General features: G+C 35.7%; 2 protein-coding genes across 5 annotated transcripts; one reads left to right on the top strand and one right to left on the bottom strand.

Moving 5' to 3' along the window:
- Positions 1 to 4,563: 4,563 nt before the first annotated feature.
- LOC104090467 (deSI-like protein At4g17486) lies at positions 4,564 to 10,160 on the top strand. 3 transcript variants are annotated; one of them, XM_018768829.3, is made up of 5 exons: positions 4,564 to 5,000; positions 7,135 to 7,400; positions 8,902 to 9,189; positions 9,736 to 9,829; positions 9,909 to 10,160. In XM_018768829.3, the coding sequence occupies exons 2-5, from the start codon at positions 7,190 to 7,192 to the stop codon at positions 9,943 to 9,945; spliced, it is 630 nt and encodes a 209-aa protein (XP_018624345.1). In that variant the 5' UTR covers positions 4,564 to 5,000; positions 7,135 to 7,189; the 3' UTR covers positions 9,946 to 10,160. The 3 variants fall into 3 exon arrangements, with proteins under 3 accessions (XP_018624345.1, XP_009593866.1, XP_009593873.1); XM_009595571.4 differs by having other exon boundaries at positions 4,565 to 5,000; positions 9,736 to 10,160; XM_009595578.4 differs by having other exon boundaries at positions 4,565 to 5,000; positions 7,111 to 7,400; positions 9,736 to 10,160.
- A 720-nt stretch (positions 10,161 to 10,880) lies between these two features.
- LOC104090481 (lysophospholipid acyltransferase LPEAT1) lies at positions 10,881 to 17,968 on the bottom strand. 2 transcript variants are annotated; one of them, XM_009595596.4, is made up of 9 exons: positions 17,246 to 17,968; positions 15,972 to 16,091; positions 15,787 to 15,824; positions 15,328 to 15,392; positions 14,503 to 14,571; positions 13,442 to 13,575; positions 12,765 to 12,905; positions 12,093 to 12,156; positions 10,881 to 11,726 (listed from the first exon to the last, which is right to left on the bottom strand). In XM_009595596.4, the coding sequence occupies exons 1-9, from the start codon at positions 17,786 to 17,788 to the stop codon at positions 11,707 to 11,709; spliced, it is 1,194 nt and encodes a 397-aa protein (XP_009593891.1). In that variant the 5' UTR covers positions 17,789 to 17,968; the 3' UTR covers positions 10,881 to 11,706. The 2 variants fall into 2 exon arrangements, with proteins under 2 accessions (XP_009593891.1, XP_009593884.1); XM_009595589.3 differs by lacking the exon at positions 10,881 to 11,726 and having other exon boundaries at positions 11,734 to 12,156.
- Positions 17,969 to 18,937: the final 969 nt, after the last annotated feature.

The following is an 18,937-nucleotide window of genomic DNA, read 5'->3' as shown; positions in this document are numbered from 1 at the left end:
GGAGCTATTGGAATCATCAGAATTAAATTCCGAGGTAGTTTACACATAAATCAATATCCGGTCAACTTTTCCAACTTAAGCTTCCAACATGAATATTCATTCTTCCAAGCTAACTCCGAAATACCTTAAAACCAAAATTAAAAATTCACATAAGTCATAATACCTCGTAGGAAGTTATTCAAAACTTCAAATAGTTGAAAGAAATGTAAATGCTCAAAACAACCGATCGGGTCGTTACAGTCATCTTGGTGAGTAGGCAGATTTGAAGGCTCACTCACACCAGTTGAACCATATCTTAAGGTGTTAACTCTTGTCATAGATGGAAGACTTGGTTCTTGTCTCACTTGAAGCCTTGTCCTTGTCTCTAAAATAATTTTTGGCCTTATAGAAGGGTCTTCCTCATTTGCAAATTCTGGAGGTAAAGGTTTCCTACTAGTAACATCTCAGAGATTTGAAATGCTATAAAAAACAGTTGGGGTAGGAATGAACACAAGTGGACTGCTGGAGGCTTGACTATTTTGAGATTAATGGGGACCCGATAATGGTATTTCTTCATCAATGTCTTCATAATCTACAGTACGTTTCCTTTTCATTGCCTGCTTTCCTTTAGATTGAGCATTAGATGGCTATCATAAATAAATAACAAATTGTTAGATAATAGAAAGTCTACTATTAAAGACTAATAAGAGTAACAATCACCTTTGTACACCCTTTTGCATTATGATTTGGTTCTCTACAGTTGCTGCAGTTCATGGTTCTCCTTTTTCTTGAAGCAGGCCATTCACTTTGTCTCTTGATTGCCTCATCGTTTTGCCTATTTCTCTTTACCTTAGGCTTGCCAGCTAACTTCACCAAAGGTGGTGGTTCCACGGCCTGTGATGGGTCTATTTTTCAGAATTTCACACCCCTAACTGGCTGCAACTTATGTGAATAAGTCTTTAGAGCAATCTCTTTGCTATACCACCAATGCATTTGCTCCAGAGGGTCATTCCTCTGGTATTCTTGAGAGTTTTCATTGCATGCAACTGCATTGCTTCACTTCTATTTTGACAATATGTTTATCTGCTCCTTCTCTAATCTCATAACCAGCATCTCCATTAAAGTGAACCAAATATGTGTGAGCAATCTTCAAATAATCAGCATACAATTTCATGTTTTGTGGACTGAAGTCACGAGTCCATGACTTCACTTGATCTTCATGTTCTCTCAACAAGGTCATAACCTTAACTCTAATGTCTTCCAACATCTGGATTATTGGTTTATACCTTGCATCCAAGATCCATGCATTGAAGGACTCTATGGTGTTATTGTCCACCGTCATATTCTTGCACACGGTGTCAAAATAAGCTCTACATGATAATGTAGCAAATCTCTCATAGCATCTTCATCCATATTCCCCATATTTTTCAATTGGTCTTGAAAATCCTCCTCATTAGTGCTCCATGCACAACACAATATCTATGGTTAGCTTCAGGAAGTGATGTTCTCATTACCTCAATCATACCCTACAAGTCATGAGCAAACAGAAAAGAAAAAAGTTTAAACTATAAAAAATAGAAAGTTTACTTGCTATAAAAAAACAGAAAACAACTGAAATGAACTATACTACTAAACTATGAAAAAACATAAAGTTTACTGAAATAAGCTATAAAAAAAAATAGAAAACAACTGAAATGAACTATACTACTAAACTATAAAAAAACAGAAAGTTTACTGAAATAAACTATAAACAAACAGAAAACAACTGAAAAGTACCTTTTGCATGTCTGAGATGAAAGTGTGTCCTTCTCCATTCTATGCCAATGACCCTTTTAACAATCCCAAAAACTAGTCCCAAGTCCTCTTTGTTTCTTTGTCCACTACAGCCCATGTTATAGGATAAAAATGGTTCATTGAGTCTTGACCAACAACAACTAGAAGTTGTCCTTTAGATTTTTCCTTAAGAAATGTCCCATCCAATCTAGTGAAAGGCCTCAAACCAGCTTTAAACCCCATCTTCAGTGCATTGAAACAGATATACATTCTTAAAAATCTCCTCTTACCTTCAGCTAGTGCATTTTTTGACAAGTTAATAACAATATCACTTCCGGGATTACTGATCTTCAACTCATTGGCATATGCCTCTAGCTTATTATACTCATCTTTAAAACTTCCTTCCAGCTTATTAAGAATCAATGCTTTTGCCCTCTTGCATTTTCCATCACTAACATTTAACACAAATGCATCTTTCAGGTTAGCCCTCATCTCTTTCACTTTATATTTTGGATTATTTTGTAACTTTTTTTTAAAATAATATACAATAGTACATTAGTCAACAATACTATTATCATAAGCAATATAACAGTCATGATATAGGTTTAAGGTCTTGATTCTTACCCCTGGACGGTTTCCATCTTTAGAGATTAAACAAACAAATGGGCAGCCAGTTTGACACTCATACCTAAGCCTTGTTGTATCAATTTTTTAAAGAACTATCTCTTTCTTATTTGCCATAACATAGAGTTTTAAACACTTCCTAGGTTCAGAGATGTACTTGAAGATCATACTCTTGTCTAGTTCCTTATAATCAAAGAGCTGATCAGTAATGCTCATGTTTCTTTGAGTTGCAATAGTATCTAATTCTTCAGAATCATATTCTGAAGACTCAGAATCATACTCATCACTATCCTCACCCTCAGTTGAGCTACAGTAAGTAGCAGCCTCATAATCAGGTACTACAACCTCATCATATTGAGTAATATTAGGTACTTGGACTGACATCTCACATTCCTCAACATCAAACTAATTAATAATATTATAATCAGTATCAACCATTTCTATCAGGCACCTAATACCACTATCCCCTTTAACTTCATAGTAGCTACTAGAAGGGGCAGAAACTATAAGTTGTTGAACACCAATAAACCTTAATTCATTGCAAAACTCATCTACAATGTCTTTATAGGAAAGATTGTCAGAGTCATAACCTGTCCAAGTGTGCAACAAGTTCTTAGCATACTTCACTTGTGGCTCTCTACTCCATTCCCCACCATAGATGAATATTATGTCCAGATTAACCATATTGTTGATCTGAAATTAAATAACATAAAGAAAGATTAGATGATGAATGATAACAAATTGTAAGAAAGTTGAGCTAAGAAGACCGACCACAAACTAAACTAAATTAACTCATTACCGATCCATGCATTAAATAATACCATATAAGAATAATAAAACAAAGAAAAACACATTAAAAACAATAAAGTTCACATAACCTAAACCACCATAGCCATAAAACCATCTCCAAAACTCTAAACCACCCAAAGAAAATAGAAAAATGGGACCAGCACATCAACCAAAACACTAAATGTGTAAAAGAAATACAAAATCACTAAAATAATCGGATTACCCCACATTCAGGACCATTAGTGAGTAATATTACCCTACATGCAGTAAAGTCAAAATTTGGCCCATAAATAAAAAGCCAAAAGTTGCATTAGAATAATCAAAAATTGCAGTAAAAATCATATATAAATCAACCCATACACGAATCCCTAACTAAAATGATAAAATCAGAAAATCCTAAACCCTAAAATCGGCGAGATTAAACCTGTAAAATAAACGCTAACTTAAGACACATTACTACAAAAATTATAGGCTAACAAGAATGAATCTATCGTTTTGGAGGAATTTTAGTACCTTTACACCATAGAAAATTCAAGAATCGGCAGATGGATGGAGTGTCGTTAATATCGGTGGTCTCTTTGATTTGGGTGTAATGAAATAAAAAGGCTGAGGAGAATCTATTTAAATGAACTCGTTAAAGGGTTACGGATCAGGTCGCGCTTGGGTTCAGACCGGGTGCAAAGATGGGTAACCAAACGATAATTATAAATAAAAAAAAAGGTCGGGTGTCTTAAGATTGATCCACGTGTCTATTTCGACTGGGTCCATTAATGAGAGGGTAGATTTATCAATAACTCTAACGGCAGTGATAGAAAAGGTTGAATAGTATAACGAGGGTAAAAATAACTAATATACAATAGTATATGGACATGAATGGCCCTTTCCGTAGATCATATGTTTGTCAATTTTTTCAATTTTTACTAAACATATATTTAGTTATCAAAACTTTAACAAAGTAAGATTAAAATAATATTCATGTAACAAAAAACCCCTGAAAATCTGACAAAACTGAATCAATTGATATAGTTGATTTGGTTTAATTTTGATAAAAATCGAACCAATTGGGTCTATGTACTAATCACAATATACCTGTTTCTTTCTTTTATATGGAGGATAAATCATAGTCTTACATAAATCTTCTTCCCTTTTTTCATGTCGATGAAATAACATTACTAGTAATACATTCCATAAAACAAGTACCATATTAGAGCCAACCCTCTCTTTTAATTAATTTGCAAAATTTTCTCCATGTCTTCTCATGAAATTATGGCTCAATTTAGCTTGTCATTTACTCTACTCTAACTTTCCTCGTCTGGTTACACTTTATTCCAAGAGCTGTAAAACACACAAAAAAAGGAATAAAAATAGAAACAAAGACTTTATTCTCGGAACCAGCTTTTAAAGACCACAATAAAAATTGAAAGAAAATAAAGAAGTAAGAGAAACTGAAAAAAAGAGAGAAAAAGAGTGTGTGTCTGTGTGTTTTCTCTCTTGTGTCAGTTTCTGCTTAGCTTCTCAAAATCTGTTGTCCCTTCAAAATTCCTCTTCTGTTTTCTGCTTTTTTCCTATCTTCAGCTCTTTTTGCTTATTATAAGCATAATTTACTTTAGTTGTGTTCAAACAAAATTGTTCCCGTGATTTCAGAGCTTTTTGCAGTGTAATATTTTCTGGTATTGTCAGAAAAAATGAATGTGTGATTAATTATTCTTGGAGATTACAGAACTAGCACAATTTCAAGAATGGCCTGTTTTTATTCACTATTTGCATTACTATAGTTTACATGCTCAAAAAAAGCTCAAAGCTGGAGTCTTTTGTATCTCTTCTAATGGCAAACTGTAAGTCTTCTTATTATATTTGTTTAAATAATTTGGCTTTTAGAATTTTATTTTTCTGCAAAGTTTGGATTTTTATTGAACATTTGTGGTTGAGTTCTGTCCACATTTTCATTTTTTCTGTTGGCCACTTTGATGTTTTGTCTTGTTCAAGAATTGGTTGAAACTTTTTGTTCACTTCAAAAGTTTCAATCTTGTTGTAAGATCTGATATATTACTGGTAATTCTTACAAGTTTGAAGCTGTGATTCTCTCATAATTTCTCCTTTTTTTAGTCCAAGTGTAATTTTCCTACCCTTAGGGCTCGTTTGGTACAAGGTATAAGGGATAATTAATCCGGTGATTAAATTTGAGATGATGTGTGATAAAATTGCGGTATAACTAATCAGCGAATTGTAATGTTATTTTTTACCCTTTGGGAGTGTGGAATAACAATCTCGGGATAACTAATCCCGGGATAAATCCTCGGATAACTTGTTTCCCAACCCGGGGGTGTAATTACCTGAATTTTGATGTCCTTTTCTTTGGAAAGTAGAATTTCAGAACTGGGGTTTGTATGAAATATTTGGAGGAATGAAGTTAACTGTTAATGCCTGAATCCAAATACTAATCATAAGAGTAGCAGAAATAGCTCTCTTTTTTTCCAAGGAACAGTGAACTGTTTATTTCTTTGTTATGTGGTGATTGCCTGTCCAAAAAGGACATAATTTTTATTTTTTTAGATTTATGTTATTTTGGGGATATTTATAATTTTATGGGATCTGCTTACTTCATAGCTTTTGATTTGGCCTTTGTAAGTTCCTTTTCAAACAGTCATTTTATCTTCCTTTCCCTTTTTCGACTTGTGAAGTCATCAGAATGAGAATTAGGAACTTCTCCACGTTTACAGTTGAAACCAGTAGCCAAGTCATCAAAGATAAAGAAGTGTCAACTCCATTTACTGCTTTTCAACTTAGGTAAAAATTTCCATTATATAGTTAAAGGTAATAATTGATGTGTCTTTTTGTTTTTGTTTGGGGAAGGCTAGTTATGGTTAATGGCTAATGAATAGTCTTTGTCTGGTTATGTTTGTATTACCGGACAATTAGATTACTTATATCTGTAGTGTCTTAGCAAATATCTACCAAATGAGCTAATTAATTGATATTGTACTCATTCCTGGGAATTAAATGCCGAGTAAAGAGGATTATATACTAGATTAGTTGTTTCCCACTAATGCCACAAAGTGGACTTTCTTGGAAATGAAAGAGATGGGTATATATTTTTATTCTTTTAGTTCCCTCTCTCATCTTTCTCTCAACTGAAGATTCCTTCTCAATAATCATTTTATGGAGAGTTCCTCACAACTGTTCAAAGTTCACTTACCTGTGTTTGGTTTAAATACTCATTTGTTAATTGAACAATTCAAGGTTTCATTGAGAAATCGTAGAAAGGCCTTGCCGCAAGCTGTATCATAGATCAGCTAACATGACTAGTAAAAGCAGGCTGTTAGCTAAATAATTTCTCTACTGTAATACACAAAAGAGCCTGCAATTGTCGATATCTCTGTTTTAAGAAATTAAAAAGTGCATGGACCAAGGGTTGTAATGTGCTACCTCAAGTGCAATGGGTTGGTCTTGTTTTTGGACTGGCAGCGCTAGCAAACATGACAGCGCTTAGCAATCATGTGGTTACTAGTTCTAACTTAGAAATTTGAGACAAACTTGTGTATAATCCAAAGTTCTGTATGTCTGTTCGAGTTTTGGAGGTGACAAAACTAGATACGTCTCGTTGTCGTTAGCGGGTCCAAATTGTAATTATTGTATAAGTGCTTCAAATATTAAGCAGCATGATATGTTCTTTTAGATGGAAAGCATGCTCTAGTGCTTTACCCTTTTGTTCTGTAGTTCTCATATGTAACTGATGTCATTGGTTGATACATGGAAACATTGGTGCAAGTTTCACTTAAATCTTTGGAATTATATTTTACGAAATCAAACAGCTATGATTTGTGATCTTTGCGTCTTTCAGTTCTTGACCTATCATTCTTTCATTGGTATATTATTAAGTTTGTCTTTGCATTGTTTCTTTTCTTAGTTGTTCTATAGACTGACGACTTAAACTTTAATATGAAGCCTTGTGCTTTTCTATTCATGCAGATATTCAAGACGGCAGTGGGTTTTGAGTGATTTTTTATTGCATAGTAAAAGGAAAATGACATTAAAATCAAAGAAAGGATGGAAATCAGTAGTGCCCCTCCGTTTGAAGACCAAATCATCAGCAAATTTTTGTTTGCTCCCCAGAGTGAAGTCGGATCGTTTTGGTCCTGGTGAGACACCAGTTTGTCTCAACGTGTATGACTTGACACCTATGAATAACTATGTCTATTGGGCTGGCTTTGGTATCTTCCATTCTGGTGTGGAAGGTAAGAGGCATTATTTAGCTTTTTTCTCTTTACTTCTTTTTAGTTATTCACTGTTACTTATGTCAGAATGCACCTAGGCGAAGTATCCTTCTTGTAAATATATGGTTCTATATGGATTCTTTTTCCTATCTTATATGTTGATTTTACTAATTGTTTAACGAGGGATTGCGTGACAAGGTGGGTTGCTCTGATGGTAAGCACCCTCCACTTCCAACCAAGAGGTTGTGAGTTCGAGTCACCCCAAGAGCAAGGTGGGGAGTTCTTGGAGGGAAGGATGCCGAGGGTCATTTGGAAACAGCCTCTCTACCCCAGGGTAGGGGTAAGGTCTGCGTACACACTACCCTCCCCAAACCCCACTAGTGGGATTATACTGGGTTGTTGTTGTTGTTGTTTAACGAGGGATTGCATCTCCAAGATTATGTTTACTTATTATCATATGCTTGTCTGTCTCGCATGTCATTTAGCTATTACGAGATTAAAGAATTTGTGATGATTAAATTCAGGATATGTCACTTGCCTCTAGGGTATATTCATTTTGTGTCTTAATTTAGTAATGGTGGTCTCGCTAGAACTGAGAAGCTGCTAATTCAATTCGAATTTCAATTTGATTGGTACATATATATATATATACTATGCATCACAGTTTGTTCATAGACTTTTACTTTTGACGTGTTATAGAACTTGGCACTTCTCAGTTCATCTTGGGATGTTTTCTGAAGAAGAGAATGCTGGTTCTATAGTATTCCCAGCCAATAGATTAATTACCTATTTTCATATATAGTTTTTGTTGGTACCTGCAATCTGTTTCTCGTAGAAAACTGCATTTTCTGCAAGTTCATTGAGTCGGTTTAATGAAACCTCAAGGTTCTCTTAAAATTCCACTAGCTTATGACGCTTGAGATGAACTTTGAAATGATTTTATACTACTGCTCGGAGACGTTTCTAATGCAAAACTTAGATGCATCAGAAACTATTTTTTGGCTATTAAAAGTTACTTAACAACTGCTCTTCCACTCTTAATCTAGGCAACCTCATACGAATGTGCACTCCAGTTTTGTGAAATGAACAAGTGAGAGCTACGCTTTATAGTTACTTCGTGTTTGTGTGTTCATGGTGGGATGTCATATTGAAGGGGAGCCTTGACATAACTGGTAAAGTTGCTGTCATGTTATCAGGAGGTCACGGATTCGAGCCGTGGAACCAGCCTCCTGCAGAAATGCAGGGTAAGGCTGCGTACAATAGACCCTTGTGTCCGGCCCTTCCCCAGACCCCCCGCATAGCGGGAAGGTGCACCGGATTGCCCTTATGGTGGGATGTCATATTGATATATAGACACTTTTGCTATTAAATGGAGAACTTTTTTTTGAATTCAAACGTGGATAAATAAGTGTATTGTCTCTAGACATACCAATGAACCTGGTAGTTGATCCGCTGCCAAAAGCAGTCTCTGTTTTCTATCTCATATTTTTGAATTTAACCTAATGTAACCTATACTTCACAGTTCATGGTGTAGAATACGCATTTGGAGCTCATGACTACCCGACCAGCGGTGTCTTTGAAGTTGAACCGCGGCAATGTCCAGGATTTAAGTTTAGGAAGTCGATATTTATTGGGACCACAAAGTTGGATCCCCCTCAAGTTAGAGAGTTTATTGAACATCAAGCTGCTGCCTATAACGGTGACTCGTATCACTTGATTGTGAAGAACTGCAACCATTTTTGCAAGGATATATGCTACAAGCTGACCGGGAAAAAGATTCCGAAATGGGTGAATCGACTTGCAAAATTAGGTATCCCTTTGCCATTCCACCTCTTTTTCATTTTTTTTAACGTGTCATAGTAACCTTATATTAGTTTTTCTGGGCTTTTGTTTGTTGTTGTTACTGATCTTTTGTCTCTTTTCGTCTTCTTGAGCCGAGGATCTCTCGGAAACAGCCTCTCTACTCTTCCGGGGTAGGGGTAAGGTTTGCGTACACACTACCTCCTCAGACCCCACTTGTGAGATTTTACTGGGTTGTTGTTGTTGTTGTATAACCTTATATTAGCATTTAGCCGTCACGGATATCTCCTGATGTAGGAAGTATGCTCCTTTTCATGTCTGTCTGAAAATATAACATTGTTTCGATCCCTAAGGCAGAACAACGCCTATTATTTAAATGGAGAAGGGTATAGGGGGGAGCCTATTATCCACCAAGTTTGGAACCGTGTTCCATTGCCCCTCAGGATTTTTCGGCTATAAGAAAAAAGAATAACATTGTTTTTTGAGTGCTATCATATTTTAACAAAGATTAGTAACTATTGTGTATGATATGCTCTTTTTTTGTTGGTCTGCATAGGTTCTGCATTCAACTGCATGTTACCTGAGGCTTTGAAAGTTGCTGCTGTCGAAGACGAACCTAATGGCCCAGAATACGTTAGTGAGAAAAGAAGGTTGAGAAGTACTTTCAGTTGTCTTTCTTCAATTTCAACAAGACAGCAGAAGTTATCTACATCTTCGATGTTTCTACAGTCACCCCTTAAAGGCTGCTTACCTTCTTGGGAGTTAAGAAAGTCTACGAATCGATCTCTAAAACAAAGGTAAACATAATGGAACCTTTTGTGATCACATTTCCCTTGGAATATCCTGAAGAAGAAAATATGTGAAGCTACACCATGTATTTTAAGAAAACAAAGAAATGATTGAGATTAGCTTACTTTAAGAAGGTGTACTATTTGTATGTGGCATTGCAGTGTATTGTTTGATCCCTTATCTTTAGAGTAATTTCTGTCTCGTTCATCGATTGATCACACGAGTATGTCAGGAAAAACACGTACATCCTGAATTCTCTTCCTCGAGAAAAAAGCCTATCAATTGATCTCTATTCATTCGGTCAAGGTTTCCACTTTTCACGTCGTTCTACTAAGAGACGCACCATGTTGAGAAATCACCAATCCCTTGGAGCAGAATATTTGCCATTTAAGTCTGGTGATATGCTGGGATGCTATACTGCATATGACTTGTGCTCTTTTACAGTTTAGGCTTTTAGTTTTTACTGCAGAATGTTGCAGTTGTACTACCATTTCTACTGTTAAGTTATCTTAATTTTGTCTTCGTAAAGAATTAAATAGAAGGTAATGTGAGTTCAAAAGATCAGGACTGGTGCTCATATAAAATTTTGCGTTATTTTTATAAATATTAATCTGAAAAGGAAAACAAAAGTTCGAGCATTTAACGTTGCTTATATTAATATTAATAGAAGAAAAATATGTTTAACTTAGCAACCATACAGGAAAAGCAAGTAAATATGTGGATATCAAAAGAGGGACCACTTTAGCTTGCGGCATATACAAATGGATATTAAATACAGAATATGTTCGTTTTAATAGAAGTCACTTATTTTGGTTTTCATTTATTGCAATGTGAACCAAATCTAACTAGTCAATAAACTCTGCTAATCAACACTATAAAAGCCATATTAAGCTACACCTTGGCTCTAGAAAATGTTATAAAAAGGACTGGCACATAAAATTATATATAGGTTGATATAGATTAACATGTTTGGTGCTTTTTCTTAAGTTACCATATGAAATGAGTCTGTTACTTCTGCCCTCCACCGCGGAAGTGCTGTCATAGTTTCAGCACACAATTTAAATCAAATTAGTCTAAAACTAGGGAGAAAAATTATGCTAAGAATAACTTGGCGAAATTTACAAAACACAATAACATCAATGGTAACATTCCTGTCCTCTTCCCCCTAATCCCCCTCTCCTTCCAATGACATTCTTCAATAGCATGTAAGGCACACGAAAAGGAGATGCGAAAAGAGAAATAAGCACTTCCAGATGCGGGGAATGATATCTGAGGCAGCGATGATGCCTCCAACAAACTTGATTTCTGATCTTTGAATAAATTAGCCAAACACAAAAACGAACAAGAACCTTTATAACTCCTGATAGCCAAGAAGCCGGTGATGTGGCAATTTTTATGTCTACCTCAGGAGCAATCGTCAAGGAAAATTAGTGGAAGTCTATTCACATACCCGAAGACGAGGGAAGAGACTAAACTAATCTTGGGAATTACACTTAACCCAGCCAGCAGCACTAGCTGCTAAGCTGAATCACTTTTTTGGGGCTGTCAAAATGGAAGGTAAATGAATAGGAAACAGAGATATTTGAGCATGTAACCACTGGCTGTGGCCAAACAATGATGTCCATAGGTCCATTTTCATTGATATAGACACAAAGAATGCTTCATCTGGAAAGTTATCTTCATATAACTTTTGCAAATAATAGAATCACAGAATGAATATACAGATGGCGAATCCGAATTACTGTTGACAAAACAAACCTGCACGAACACCAAAGAGATGCTTCAGATAAACAAATGTCCAAGATGCTCGGTAAAACATTGCCTAACTGTCATGTAACACATGATATACAAAACATAGAACCTCTCAAACTGGATACTTGAACAACAAATGTCCACTCAGGATATCAACAAAAAAGGATACTCTTTGATACATGAAGATACAGAAGTATGACAGAACACCCAAGTTTTCTTATTTTAGATAGTAGAGAGGACAACCCCACTGTGTCATTATATTCAGAAACAACACAACTAGTATCGCACTTGGACTAGATATCATTTCAGTGTCCAGGCGATGAAATGATCAATCGTCTTTCTGATGGAAAACAGTAGGCATGCTATTATTACCATTGAGAGCAGCATGATATACTCGCTTCTCTGCCAAGCCAATATCTGAGAGTATTAAATTACCCTGCAAGAACAGAGGAATGCGATCATCCATCAGTACATAAGTGCACAGAGGAATGCAATCATCCATCAGTACATAAGTGCACAGAGGAATGAAATTGCCCGGCATTAATTTCACATGCTTACTTAACATGCCTTGGGAGATTACATGGAGAAAAGACTACTACTTTCTAGAGATAAACATCCGTTGTTTACAGTGTAGAGATCCTGATACTAACTCTCCACTTTCAAGGAACACAAATATAAGTGCACAGAGAAAATGGGTGACTCTCCATATTGTGGAGGACTCCTATTTGCTCTACGACATTTCTACAAAAGATACAAATTCAACACAAGCTCAATATGGGACATGGATTGACATCTCCAGATTGTGGAGATGTTTATCCACAACCTATTTTCTACAAAACCACATCTGATGAGCAAGAAGCAACGAGTGAAATTTCATTCTTACAACAAAGTTCAATGAAGATGTGCTCCCCTAATTGTAGGGAGAAAAAGGCGTAAAACTAGCAAATCATATTCCTAACAGGACTCCAGGGTAGCTTTTATGTTCTTACTCTTTAAATATGATGATTGCACTGTCATTAAGGAAAAATTGCATACAAACCATACCTCATGAGCCATCAACCTCCGGACATTCTCAGCATAAAGTCTAGGGTCATCCTTTTCTTGCTGAGAGGGGTAGTAAACAGGTAACCAGGTTGCCTCCACATAATTTACAAATTGACAGAGAAGGAGAATCACATGCCGAACCTGCAAGAAGAATTGCATTTTCATCCTATCAGTGAGAACGGGTCTTATTTAGTGAACTTTTTTGCAATCAGCAATATCTTCATATATCAGAACAAATATTCAAGTATTGGATATTGAATTTTCCTTGTTGTAATGACTAACTTGGTGCCTCAAAGTTCATCTTCAAATCTATCATTTAACTATTTTGGGGTCAAGAAACCATGTTTCCCACAAAGACTTAAAATGTTATAGATGATATCTGTATTCTGTTACACCAACTGTCAGAACAGGGAACTCAAAGTTCAGGGTTCATCGCACAAAGGCAGAAAAACAATTTGTACATGACTAACTGAAAGAAAATGATACTTGTGAAGTCCAAAAGTAGCAACATAACATGTTTTAAGAAGAACACAAAAGACAACCATGGTGTTAGGAGGGGGCATGAATATAGCCTGTAACAGAGCACAGTATTATGCAACTGCATCAACCACTGAAGAGGAAGTACTACCATGTCTTCTTAAAATGACAAAGCAAGTTTTAGATCACCAAATACTTACCCCAGATATCGAGTCCCACGCAGGACTTAATCTCTGGTATGGATATCTTAATATCACAGGCTGCACCGGAGCTCCTGACAGAAATGCACCAGACTTGAACGGAAGGAGAAAATCACCATTTGTGGTTGTGCCTTCTATAAGGATAAAGAAAACAGATCAAAACTGTAGTAAACCATCAAAAGTCAATCTTTGCAAGGATATCCAAGAAATGAAATAGAGGGTGTTTGTGTTAGCTTAAAAGCTGGTCAAACTAGATTTTAAACACTTTTTTGTTTATTTTGGTGTATGGGCAGCCCGGTGCACTAAGCTCCCGCTATGCGCGGGATCCGGGGAAGGGCCGGACCACAAGGGTCTATTGTACGCAACCTTACCCTGCATTTTAGCAAGAGGTTGTTTCCACCAAAAGTGCTTTGAAGCCAAAAGCTATAAGATGGGCACCCCCAATTAATGGCTTTTCAACTTAAAAGCTCTTTAGGTTTGACCAACTTAAAATCAGCTCAAGCACTTAAAAAGTGTTTTTCAAGGTAGAGACTTCTAAGGGTATTAAAGAAGTTTTTTATATTCCAAGTAATACCCAAGGTTTAGATACATTGGAAGACCAAAAATAATCACTAAGCAAATGTTTGAACTCTTTAAATAAGTCTAATAGATTCTATGCATATTTTGTGTGAGCAGTTGGTCTGTCTGCTCAATGAACAACTTTACATCATTGAAATTAGTAGACCATGTCCAGAAGGAAATGAATTAAAGACATCTCAAAGTCTGGTACCAGCACTGGGAAGAATGAAGTGCAAACCGCTAGAAGAATCTTGGAGTACTATTTAAGGTGAAAAGGCTATCCAAAAGCAAATAAAAGTTTAGGCACACTGATAACATTAATAAAATGCCAAAGATGTGATATCTCTCATCTATCTCTCTTTCACTATGCAAAAGAACCCATATCTACTATCACTCATCTATGAGCTAATCAGTGTTAAACAGATAACAAGATTGGTAGAAGAAATGTGCAGTAAAATGTGTGAGAGAATTCAGTGGGTTGGCACACTAAAAGCAACATTGACCTGGAAAAAGCAGCATGATTGGTGCAGATTTGTTCTGGTGAGCTTCACGAATCCTTTCATTTACGACACCTGCAAATTTACAAGTTTAATCCTAAGGACGTCGCAAAAATTAAAGCTGCATACCAGATGCAAGGAAGGAGAGGGTAAAAGACAAGGGGAAAGATGGAAAGGGGTGGAAAATATATGAACAAAGACTATCCTCCTGCGCTTTTCACTACAAATAAGAGAAAGCACCATATTTTTGCCCTTTTCGGCTTACTTGCTTTTATAGACAAGACACTGTGAATATAAGATCCTTACTAATTTTAGTCACCTATGGGTAGAGCCTAGCATTAAAAGTTAAATAACATTTGAAAAACAGTTCTACTACGTCTCTGCGAGAGTCATGGTGCAGAAGATTTTACCTTGAAAGGCTTCCGTACATGCCAAGTCTATAAAGCCATAAATGTTTCCATGACTCCAAAACCATTTTGTAAAAGAAATTCAGCCGTCACTTGACCCGAAGAGACTCTCTCTATCCTATTTTACCTAACATCTTTTCACTAAGCATAAAGTTTAAATTATTAATTTAACTAGTATATTATATAAGGAGTGATAAAGGACCTTTTTTGTCATTTACATAATGCAATACATTCCAGCATTGAAACATGCATAAAATAATATAGAGATTACCACATATAATTTGCAGGTATTATGATAAACAAAAATGGTAATCGAACGTCAAATTAATGATGCAGAGTTCTAGACAAGACTACTTTCTCTTATACCTCAAAAAACTAAACAAGCCTTATAGTTGTACCAAATCTAGAGCAATATTTTTATTACCTGAGACACCTTTAAAGTCAGGTGATTTCGATTCTCGCTGGACATAGACACAGCCAAGGCACTTGCTGTAAAATCAAAACAAAAAAAAAACAACAATCACTAGCAATTATATGGAGTTCACGCTAATCAATTAACTCTTTCAAACCAAGCATATGCATCTGTCATGTGAGCAAATGTGAAGAGTTCAATATATCCAACTCATGTATCGTTTGAGGGAGTGTTAGATAACTATGTATAACGTAAATATAGTTATATATAGATGAATATGGTAAATAGTACTCCATGTCAATAGATGTATCTATGTGCATTGAATAGTGTGAATATAAAAGATTTAGACGTAAGACTTTTGACTTCATGACGAGTGATCTTTTCTCTCTTTTTTTCAGAATATAACTATATCAATCCCTAGATTAACAGATAACTGAATAAATGGCAACCACAAAAGAAGCTATAACTAACCTGATGAGACCAACCAGAGGAAGCTTAGCCACTGATCTCTTCAGCAATAAAAACAAAAAGGAGCAAGGTCAGGAGATTAAGCAAAGAAGTATGTCCAAGGTCAAGAGTAAAGAAGTGGGTCCATCGAACTAAAATTAGTTATGTCTCAATCACATTTTACCCATATGGTAAAAGAAGTCACAGACCTTAGCAACAAAGCTAGGAAATGAGGAAGACATGTGATACAAGATATCCAAGTACGAAATGTGATTTGACACAATAGCCCCTGGTCTTTCAAGTTCTTCAGCCTGATCTTTTGATCCATGCTGGCAAAGAGAAAAAGTTACCATGTCACACGTCAAAGCAGTTAAAAACCAAGGATATTAGTTAAAAGACAATTATAGAAGAAATTTTTATCACAAATCTACAGATTAAATAAACCATATTTTTTTGAGAAGAAATAAACCATATTAATCATATAGATATATGTGTATCTATAGATGAGCAGAAAATTAAGTTACAACACTGCATTATATTATGAACCAGTGTTAATAACAAGCTTCTTATATTTTCTTATATTTAGTTAAACGAAAATATAAGAAGAAAGTTCGTTCACAAATTTACAGATCAAATGAACCAAGTTTCCCACCAATAATCCATAGATTCGTGTGTACAATAGGTTACAACGCAACATTACTTCATGAACCAGCATAACGCACTTGATCATGTAAAATTGCCAGTAATTCTTCCTTTAACCGGTTCAACTGTTTTGCTCTGACCAAAAGTTAGGGTCAGAGCAATCCAATCGTGTATTGGTTACTGTTTTTTTTTTAATATTCGATTGCATCAAATTGCATACGGGTAGTATAGATGTTTTCTAGTAATTCTCCCACTGCATTTTCCCAACAGGGCCAACACTATGCAACCCACCCTCCCCTCAACACAACAATAATACCAGCAACTATGTCTCAGTCCCAATCAAGTTGGGGTCGGCTATATGAATCATCACTGACCATGTTACTCTATTTAAACTCATCTCATGCCAATATTAAACAAAATAATAATAATAATAATAATAATAATAATAATAATAATAATAAAAATACTATAATAAACAAAAACAAAAAGTGTTAGAAGCTTATGTTTTCTACTGAATTCTATTGATTGTGTAACTCGCCGAAAGGCCAAACAACTCCTAGAAAAGCATAGGACATAAAGTAAAAGTGCTAACATGCTTTCGGGCAACAAAAAAAAAACGACAACTTTAAGGTCTGTCCATAAATAGAAAGCTTTAGTAAGTAATTTCAACTGATGCATGCCCAAGTTAAGTAATGTGCCTAAAAACTGAAGGAATTTTTATATGTCACTTTTACCAGTTGTAGAAGGTAAACTATTTCAAGAACATTTTTTTACACACATTATATATAACTTAAACTCTTAGAGCAAACAACATTCAATAATTACAACTACAATTTATTACCTCATTATTTGAGTCGGCATTGAGATCAATGGGGCAATAAGTTTCGCTAATCCAATAGAATCCAAAAACGAAAAGCATTACTCTCGAAAGGAACATCCCACTCTGCATCATCACAGCCCTTCTCCACCCACCAATATGCGCATAATCCTCCTGCTCTTCCTCTTCCTCTCGATTCGGTGCTGAAAACGCTGTACAAACCTTACAAATCAAGTAATACACAACCAATACAGTCATTGCCCCAACAACTCTCATAGGTACAACCGTCACAAGCGCAATACCCAAAAGCACCTTCTCGGTCCAGGGCAACTCGCCCCGGCCCATTACCCCGTACACGTCATGCCTCACGTATGGCGCGTATTTCTTCTCTAATTCTTCGATGCTGGGGTTAGAACTAGAAGACTGGGATTGAACTTGGAGTTGAGGGTTAGTCGGGTCGGGTTTGAGAAGTGGGCGATCGTCTTTGGTAAGGGAACTTTCGTCCACCGATTCGGGTTGTGTTGTTTGGGTAGTTTTAGGAGGTAACTTTTGGAGTTCGGACTCCATTTTTTTGGAACCCGGTTGATTGATTCTCAACGGGATTTTTTGAGCACACAGTTGTTAAATGGGTTATTGTCTTCTCTATCTATTGGATAGCCATTGTTGTAATGTTTTTATGCAGAAAAAGGAAAAATAAAGAGAGGTGTTGTGTTATTTGTTTGTAGATCTGGGCAACTTCTGGGTAAGGCAAACGCAATCCAATAAAATACTAAAAAGTTTTAAATTAATCGCACTTACTCTCCACTTTAGTGTTATTGCAAAAATTCTGTCCCACAACTTTGAAATATTGCATTTACATCCCTATTTTTCGTGTTGTGTTTTTTTGTTTCTTTCTTCTTGTTTTTTTTCCTAGTACTAGTACTAGTGCTAGTACGAGGATAAGGACAACTCAATTAGGAGAATGTGATTAGGACACTACTTATTCGACCTCGTACACTTCTTCTTTTTTGACTTGTAGCTTGGAAAATACATTGTGCGGCTTTAACTTTTCAGTCAAAGTACTGTAAATCACAATTTTATAATAAATATTTTTAAAATTACTGAAATTTTTTGTTGTATAAATATACGATTTAATTTTCTAAATAGTAGAAGTATCATTCTTCGTACAAAGGAATAGTATATTGTGTTGCAAGTAAAAAAGATAATTAAGTGGATTAACTATTTTCTCGCAAATAGTTGTTTACCCGTAAAACGGTACAGTTAAACTTATACGTGGTTTCTAGATAAGCGAACTAATTTGATCCTGAAATAATACAATAATTGAAGAAATATACAATATTTAGTCTTGAAATACAGGCGAAATGGCAGAGATGACAGTTCCGGAAATAAGGTGAGATCAAAAGGCAAGAGAAGTGAGATTGTATTATGCTTTGTATAGAACATAACATAAGTTTTGCTAGAAAATTCGTGTCAATTACAATGATAACTGAGCTCACTATTTATAGTTATGTCTAGGGAAGGAGGTCCTAGGACCGTGCCCTCCTTTAATGTCAATTACGAGGGTCATTGATGAAGACGTAACAGTGAGCATAAATGTCAAATCCTCTTTAACGAACCGTCGCTCTTAATGCTGCAGAATATTCCCTATTAAATGTCGCCATGCACAGAGGATTTAACACACCTTTATGAACGTTATTCTTTCCGGTGACAAGCGAA

This window comes from Nicotiana tomentosiformis, chromosome 4 (genome assembly GCF_000390325.3).
Source record: "Nicotiana tomentosiformis chromosome 4, ASM39032v3, whole genome shotgun sequence".
Taxonomy (NCBI): domain Eukaryota; kingdom Viridiplantae; phylum Streptophyta; class Magnoliopsida; order Solanales; family Solanaceae; genus Nicotiana; species Nicotiana tomentosiformis.
Note: the sequence above shows the minus strand (reverse complement) of the source record. Positions and strands in the feature narration are given on the sequence as shown.

Excerpts from the sequence above, each read along its gene's own strand:
- LOC104090467 (XM_009595571.4), top strand. The coding sequence starts at position 7,190 with ATGACATTAAAATCAAAGAAAGGATGGAAATCAGTAGTGCCCCTCCGT. Across the intron at positions 7,401-8,901 it reads CTTCCATTCTGGTGTGGAAG|TTCATGGTGTAGAATACGCA; the intron begins GTAAGAGGCATT and ends TATACTTCACAG. Across the intron at positions 9,190-9,735 it reads GAATCGACTTGCAAAATTAG|GTTCTGCATTCAACTGCATG; the intron begins GTATCCCTTTGC and ends TGGTCTGCATAG.
- LOC104090481 (XM_009595589.3), bottom strand. The coding sequence starts at position 17,788 with ATGGAGTCCGAACTCCAAAAGTTACCTCCTAAAACTACCCAAACAACA. Across the intron at positions 16,092-17,245 it reads ATGCCGACTCAAATAATGAG|CATGGATCAAAAGATCAGGC; the intron begins GTAATAAATTGT and ends TCTCTTTGCCAG. Across the intron at positions 15,393-15,786 it reads CCTCTGGTTGGTCTCATCAG|CAAGTGCCTTGGCTGTGTCT; the intron begins GTTAGTTATAGC and ends TTGATTTTACAG.